Below are 8,810 nucleotides of genomic sequence, written 5' to 3'. Positions count from 1 at the left end.
TAAATAAGCTTGTCAAGAAAGGATTAGTGAGAGGTCTTCCTTTGATAAAATTTGACAAAGACATCACTTATGATGCTTGTCAAATGAAAAAACAAACAAAGAGTTTATTTAAATCAAAGGAAGACATCTCTATAAAAAGACCACTAAATATTTGAATCTGAATATCCCCTTTCTTTGACATTATACTCTCTCCATTTTTTCTTGGAAGTTCTTGATCGATTTGTTCTTCAATTCACATATATACCGATCTTTAGTTATTTTTTATTTATTTTTAATTTTAAGTTTGATTATTTATTTTTGCTTGATCAAGTAGCTTCAATTATATGGTTTCCATTTTTTTTATCATGATCATCATAGTTTTTGTTAGAGTTTGATGGGAGATTGTTCATTTATCACAATTTTTTATATTAAATTTTGTTTTGTATTTTTTTTTTATTGTTTCCTCTTGTTGTGATTGAAATTTTGTGTTTTGTCAGGTAATTTCTGTTCTGTTTTAGATCTTTTTGAGAGATAATAAGAAAAAGAAAAGTAGCTTTGATTTCTGTTCTTATTCCGTTTCACTAAATGAATGCATACATGTAGAAGAAACTGTGTTGTGTTGGATTGACTTTTTATTAAAATTTGATTAACTGATTATTTATTTTAGTGGATCATATTCTTTCTTGAGTTTGTATTTAGTGGACCATATTATTAAAATTTGAGTAACTGATTATTCATTTTAACGATACAACAAATTTGATTAACTAATTATACAAGATTGAGAAACTGAGAAGTATGACTTTTGTTACATGACTGAAACTACTGCATTTCTCTCATCATGCTTCAATTAGTAGCTTTCTTAAGTAATTTATATGATGATCTTCTTTATACAATATTATCATATGATCCTGTAAGCTTTCTATGTGCAAGACATAAATTTCTTTATAGATACTAGCATTTGTTTATATATATATATATATATATATATATAAAATGAGTTTTATTTTAATCAATACAAAAGAGGACCATTATATTTAATTTATGCTCTCTAGTTATTTGATCTCTTTATTATCCTCCACAAGTATATATCTCTAGTTTATATGTTTTGTGTTTTCAATGTAGGTTTGTTAAGATAATTTTATGGCTAGTAATACTAGAGAAGACACACAAAGCAATAATATTGCACCTACCGATAATGAAATTGAAGTTTAGAGTAATGCTAATCTAACTTCAGAAACTCCACAAGCAACGGATAATAATGCCTCAAATTCAGAAGGATCAACTCCTGTTGAAGGTGACAATAAGGCTAATGTTAAGAGTGCTTATTGGGAGTATTTTGATCGTTTAAAAGTTGACGGTGAATGGAAGGCAAAATGCAAATTTTGCAAGAGTGTGCTTAATGCAAATTTGAAAAATGGTACCAAGTCATTGAGAAACCATGTGGACCGATATTGTAAGAGAATAAAAGTGGCGAACTCAAGGCAATCATCAATTGTTGAATCACTACCAAAGCAAGCACAAGTGCAAAAAGTAAATGAAGATGGCTTTGTGTTTGACCCTTCAAAGACAAGAAAGTGTGTCGCCGAAATGATTATCCTGCATGAGTATCCTTTGAGTTGTGTGGACTACCATGGACTGAGGTGAGTGTTTGCATCAATGCAACCAACATTTAAAATGTCTAGTCGCAACACAGTTAGGAAAGACGTCTTGAAGATGTTTGGGATGAGAAGCTGAAGTTAACTCTTCAACTGGATGAAAATGATAGTAGAGTTGCAATAACTAGCGACATGTGGACTTCCAATAAAAAAAAAGGTTACATGATTGTCACAGCTCACTATATCAATAGTTCGTGGAAGTTGCAAATGCGCCTATTGATGTACTTCAAAAACTTCATAAACTTTTATACATTGCATTGTTTTTGTATGTTGAGGTTCGTTAATCTAAAATGCATGCATGTTTGTTTTATTTTTCAACTTTTGTTATGTTCTTTGTCCCCATACAAGTGAAGTTCTTACTCAAACATTGATGAAAATATTGTTAGAATGGAACGTTGATAGAAAACTGTCTACTGTTATATTGGATAATTGTTCTACTAATAATGCTATAATAGATGAACTGTTGGGGCGTTTAGATTCTTCATTTTTGATGTTGGGGGGTAAATTGTTGCATATGCGTTGTTGTGCTCAGATATTGAATTTGATTGTGAAGAATGGTTTGAGTATAGTTAAGGAAAGTATTGAAAAGATTCGTAGTAGTGTATTGTATTGGACTGTAACGTAGAAAATGAACGAAATTTTTGTGAGTTGGTGTGCTAAAACAGCGATTTCATTTACTAAGAAATTGGTTCTTGATTGTCCGACCAGGTGGAACTCAATTTATTTGATGTTAGAAACTGCATTGTTGTATAAAGCTGTCTTTCCTAGGTTAAGGCAGAAGGAACTCCAATATAAAACTGTGCCAAGTAATGAGGAGTGGGAACTTGCCAAGGAAATATGTGATAGATTGAAGTTATTTTATGATGTTACTCAACTGTTTTCTGGTTCTAAATTTCTGACTTCCAATCTTTACTTTACTTTGGTATGTAAAATAAAAGTCTCATTGAATGAATGGCAACTTTCTAGTAATTATTTAATTGCTAATATGGCTTCTAGCATGAAGAAGAAATTTGAGAAGTATTGGGATGAGATTCATGGCATTATGGGTATTGTTGCTGTTTTAGATCTTAGGTACAAGATGGTTGGGGTCGAGTTTTAATTTGAAAAAATGTATCCAGATCCAATAGAATGTTCCAAGCAAGTTGACAGAATTCATCAGTTGTGTACTGAGTTGGTTAATGAATACAATAAAAAAAATGAGTTCTGATGTGTCACGTGTTGGTACAAAAGAAGTTATGAAAGTGAAAATATAAGCATATTTGGGGGTGATGAATATATGGTGTATCTTAAAAGAAGAAAAATGACAAGGAGTTCATATGTAAATGTTGAATTTGATCATTATCTTGAGGAGAAAATTCATCCTCCAAATGATCCTAACTTTAATGTTTTAAAATGGTGAAAGAACAATCAAATGAAATTTAAAGTTTTGGCAAAAATAGCCAAGGATATATATGCCATTCCGGTATCCACTGTTGCTTCTGAATCTGCTTTTAGTACAAGTGGTCGTGTAATTTCTCCCCATCGCGAAAAGCTCAAAAAAAGAATAATTGAAACTTTGATCTGTGGCCAAATTGGTTGTAGGCAGCTTTAGGGAATAAAGGTGATATATTACTTAATATTTCATTTATGTTAATTTTTTACATAATAGTAATTAATTTATTAATTGCTATTTCTTTTAATTTTTAGGTTTGAATCTTGACCTTCAAATCTTTAACGACGATGAAGATGTGGAAAGTGATAAAAAATAAGGATTGAAAACTTTTTTATATTTTAATGATGTAATTTCTTTATGTTTGTATTTTAATTTAGTTATTCGATATTGTATGAACTTTTTTTAATTTCAAGTTATTTGACATTATATAAATCTTATGTTTGTATTTTAATTTAGTTATGAATTTTAAGTTTTTATCTTAATTTATATATGAATGTATAAAAATTAAAATGTCATTTAATTTTTATAAGGGCGGGTAGGGACGGAACGGATATCCGTGGGGACGGGTTATGGTAGAGTAGCCTACTACCGCGGTAGAGGTGGGGCGGGTAGTAGTGGAGTGCAAGGAGGGCGGGGCGGAGTCGGGTAGGACAAAAACCCGCCTCACTACTACCCTCTACCCGCTGGTAGAGGTAGGATAGGATCCAAATCCTACTCTACTCTAACCATTGCCAGCCCTACTTAAGCTTATTAGTAAGCTAACTACTAGATCAATCCAATTTAGTTTAAGTGTTACTTTTATTATACACAAATAAATTTTTAATAAAATAAAAAATTTTCAATATTTTTAACAAAAGTATATTAATTTTTAATTTTTAAAAATATATATGAGAAATTAAATTATTTAAAATGTTGTTTCTTATTTTATTTAAAATTAAATTATTCAACTTTAAACTAATTTAAATATAAAATTATTATATATATACAAAATTAACCACAAAATTTATAATTATGTATTTATGTATATTTTACATGTGTTATTTTAAATATTTTTCATGTATTTTAAAATTTTAATATATATTTTATATTTTATTAGTAAATAATTTTTTACTGCATATTAATATAGTGGCTTAGAATATCTCTCCTTTAATTTAATTTTCTGGATTTTATTTATTATAAATTCTTTCGTCTTGCCGTTTTCATGTTGGGCTATCATCATAAGCCAACCTGAATTTATTTTTTTTGAATCAAAATAAGCTCAACACACTAATGTGGAGCAGCAAAAGAACAACAAGAACTTCGTAAAAACATAAAATCCCTATATCTTCCGGCAACTCCATCAACCACCCAAGGATACACTCTCAGTCCATTCGTTGTAGCTCAGCAAAGTCTTTCTTAGTACACAGTCCACCACTGTTTCCTGATTCTGAAAAATCCTAGCATTGCGTTCCACCCAAATATTCCAAATAACTGCAAAGAACCCCGGCAACCATTTCTTCTGCTCTTGTTTCCGCTTATGCCGACCAGTCCACCTCTCAAACAGTTCCCTTATGGTTCCAGGCATAGACCAAACCTCCCCAAAAGTCCTCAACCACCTGCACCACACCTGCCATGTGAACTCACAGAGAAGAAACAAATGCTCCACCGACTCTATCTCCCTCTTGCATAGTACACAGAGAGTATCATTAAGTCTAATAACGCCTAATCTACTCAATCTCTCTTTAGTATTCACTCTACCAATGAGCACAAACCACCCAAACAACTCAATTCTTGGCGGTACCATCCCTCGCCACACTGAGCTTGTGAAACTGTAGCTCGTTATCTCATCTGACAGAGTCTCCGATTGTAGGACCTGCAGCACCGACTTAGTAGAAAAAATCCCTTTACTATCAAACTTCCAAACCAACGTGTCTTCTTTACCATCTGACAGCTTCACTGGCCTCAGCCACTCATGAAGTTGATGGACAAGCTCCAGCTCCCATTGGAACAACTCTCTCCGCCACTGAAAATTCCAAATCCACTCAAGTCCATCCCAAAAACCACAATCCCCTATCATCGAATCCTGCTGATTCGAAACAGAAAATAATCTTGGAAAAGCCACCTTCAAGGGGCAACCATTTCTTCTGATCTTGTTTCCGCTTATACCTACTGGTCCACCGCTCAAATAACTCCTTTATTGTACCAGGAATAGGCCACACCTCCCCAAACGACCTCAACCAACTGCACCACACCTGCCACGTTAGCTCACATAGGAGAAACAGATGATCCACCGACTCTATCTCCTTTTTGCAAAGAGCACAGATATTATCACTGGGCCTAATGACTCCTAGTCTACTCAACCTCTCCTTAGTGTTCACTCTGCCAATAAGCACAAACCACCCAAAAAGCTCAATTCTCGGCGGTACCACTCCTTTTCATACTGCACTTGTGAAGCTGTAACTCGTAATCTCATCCGACAGAGATTCCATTTGTAGGACGTGCATCACAGACTTTGTCGAAAACACCCCTTTACTATCAAACTTCCAAACCACCTTATCATCTCTACCAGCTGACAACTTCACATGCCTTAACTGCTCATGAAATTGGTTAACCAGTTCCAGCTCCCATTGGAACAGCTCTCTTCGCCACTGGAAGTTCCATATCCACTCAAGTCCATCCCAAAATCCACAGTCCCCAATCATGGATCCTTGTTGGTCCGAAATAGAGAATAATCTTGGAAATACCACCTTCAAGGGGCCACCTTGCAGCCAGTTATCTTCCCAAAACCGGGTACTCCTCCCATTTCCTACCTCCATCGCCAGGCCCGTCAGAATTTTGTCTCTTATCCTTGGCTCTTTTATACTCAACTGACATATGTCCTTCCACGGTCCTCCTTTAACCGGTAGTTGCTAATTTACTAACATTACATCAAGCTTTAGGTTGTTGCACGAGCATGCAATCTTCTTCCATAAAGGGCACTCCTCTTTAGAAAATCTCCACCACCATTTAAATAAGAGCGCTGTGTTCCGAAGCACCGCATCCCCAACCCCCAAACCCCCCACCTTTTTAGGTGCCTGAACTACCTCCCATTTTACTAAAGGAATGCCATCATTACCATCCCCCTTACACCACATGAATCTCCTTTGCAATGCAATCAGCTTATCTGCAACGGCCTTTGGCATCTTGTATAGACTGAGGTAGTAGATAGGTAGGCTATTTAGAACTGATCTTATCAGAACAAGCTTGCCCGCTTTGGTTAGAACCTTAGCTTTCCAGAGGCTAAGTTTCTCTTCCACCTTATCAATTATTGGTTTCCAGGTCTTCACCATACGCGGATTCGCACCCAAGGAAATCCCGAGGTACCTAGTAGGTAAAACCGCTTGCTTGCACCCTAGCAAACTACAGGCATTGTCTACCCAATCCTGCTCACAATTTACCGAGATCAAACTTGACTTCTCAAAATTAATGCTCAACCCCGACATCAACTCAAAACACCGCAACAGTCTCCTATAATTGACTATTGTCTCTGTCACTGGGGGGCAAAACAGAATCGTATCATCAGCAAATTGCAAGTGCGACAATTCAATATGCTCACCTCCTACTAGCAGCGGTTCAATGCGCCCATTCCTTACCGCTTCTCCTACCATCCGATTCAACACGTCGACCACCAATACGAACAGAAATGGCGAGAGGGGATCCCCTTGTCTGAGACCTCTTTCCATGTTGAACGGCTTAGAAGGTGACCCATTCACCAGAACAGACATCGTGGCCGTACTGACACACTCCTTCACCCAATTTCTCCAGCGCGGTCCAAAACCCATTTTCTGTAGCACTATATCCACGAAGCTCCATCTGACTCTATCATACGCTTTATGGAAATCTAGCTTAATAATGACCGCCTTTCTTCTCCTTGCCTTGAGCCAATGAACTGTCTCACAAGCTATGAGAGCACCATCATGTATTTTTCTACCTTTCACAAATGCAGTCTGAGTCTCACCCACCAAACCCGGCATAACTGACCTCATTCTTCTCACCATCACCTTCGAAATCACCTTGTACACGCATCCCACCAAACTAATCGGCCTAAAATCCTTAATTTCCTTAGCACCCAAGAATTTTGGGGCCAGCGTCACCCATGTGATATTCACATCTGATGGTAACGTTGCCCTTTGAAAGAAATCCATTACTGCCGCCGTGAACTCCTGACCAATCTCTTCCCAACATTTCTTGATAAAATTCATATTGTAGCAATCGCTACCTGGGGCCTTCGATGATTCACAATCCCAAACTGCCTCCTTAATTTCCTCTGCAGACGGTAGAACCTCCAAGGCTGCTGACTCAACTGTATCAATTTGCGGCACCAACCCATCCCGAATCCCAATCCTTGGTACATACTCCTGCCGGTACAGTTCCTTGTAAAATCCCCTTATTGCATGCTTTATCCTTGCCTGATTCCTCACAAGCCGTCCCTGGATCATCAGAATTTATATATTTTAAAGCGTTCATATTTTAAACAAAATTAATGTTAGTTGAACGTAAAATTAATTTTAAAATGGGATTAATTTTGGTGTAATTCGATAAAATAGAATTTGGAGTGATTTACATGTTTGCAGAATCTTTGTTTTTCGCACAATATAAGAAAATTGACACATTTTTTGCTACATTATTACAAATTAAAATAAGAAGATAAAAATCATTATCTTAGTATGTATATAACAAAACTTCCATATCCTGCTAATGAATTTATTATGGGAAGATTTATAAGAGAAATAAATAGAGGAACAATTGAAAATAATTTTGGTGGAGCAACCTCTGCAATAAGAGAGGAAATAAGAGAACATTGTATGCAAGAAGCAACTCAAAAAAGATTTGCAAATATAATTAGAATTTGCTGTCAGGATAATGAAGAGATACCTAAAAAATATGGTCTTAATAAAAATTTTCAAAGAAAAAGAAAATATCAATTTAGAAAAAGAAAATACTATCCAAACTGGAGAAAAAAGAGGTATTTTAGAAAAAGAAATAACACAAGAAGACAACGTATCTGAAGGTCACATAATGAAAGAGGAAGACAGCACATCTGAAGCATCTCTCAACATTATTGCATAGTGACGTAAGCGCTTAGGTCATAGAGCACCAACAATGTAGCTGGTGCAAGATAATAAACAATGACGTAAGCAATGACGTCATAAGAAGGGTAAGGATGGGAATTGTCCATCAGACCCAACCATTATAAATAGGTTGCTTAAGCAATTGTAGAAGGCATCAGAAAATAGAAAGCAGGAGGCTAAGAGTACTCATATGCTAGGAGAGCAAGGAGGAAGCAGCCGAGGCGATTCTATAGTCTGAAGAAAATTTGAGAAAATATATTCAAGAAAAAGACAAACAGATAAAAAATTTTATAAACAATAATCCATGCAAAAAAGACTATTATAAACTAAAACAAGATTGAAAAACTATAAAAATCAGAATTATAAAAGTAACATTTTCAATTCTATACAAATTATAAACTTATTCGAAGTAAAATATGAAGAGTAAAAATTGGTATCAGAGCCAAGTTAACGGTTAAGAGTAACACTTTTTCTTTAAGCAACACTTTTAGTGACACGCTTTTCAGCCACAAAAAGACAAAAATCTGTACACCCACATCTGTACACTATAAGGCCCCTTTTTGCAAAATCTGAAAAAGTTTAAGATTGTTATACATTAAGGTCGATTTGTTAAAGAAAAAAAAAATTCTATCAGAAGTTGAATCCATCCCATCA

General features: G+C 35.3%; 1 protein-coding gene across 1 annotated transcript; it reads right to left on the bottom strand.

Moving 5' to 3' along the window:
- Window positions 4,406–5,861, bottom strand: LOC107640024. Its single transcript, XM_016343573.1, has 2 exons — window positions 5,487–5,861; window positions 4,406–5,068 (listed from the first exon to the last, which is right to left on the bottom strand). The coding sequence occupies exons 1-2, from the start codon at window positions 5,859–5,861 to the stop codon at window positions 4,406–4,408; spliced, it is 1,038 nt and encodes a 345-aa protein (XP_016199059.1).

Source organism: Arachis ipaensis, chromosome B05 (assembly GCF_000816755.2).
Source record: "Arachis ipaensis cultivar K30076 chromosome B05, Araip1.1, whole genome shotgun sequence".
NCBI lineage: Eukaryota > Viridiplantae > Streptophyta > Magnoliopsida > Fabales > Fabaceae > Arachis > Arachis ipaensis.
This window is presented reverse-complemented; position numbering and strand designations above follow the sequence as displayed.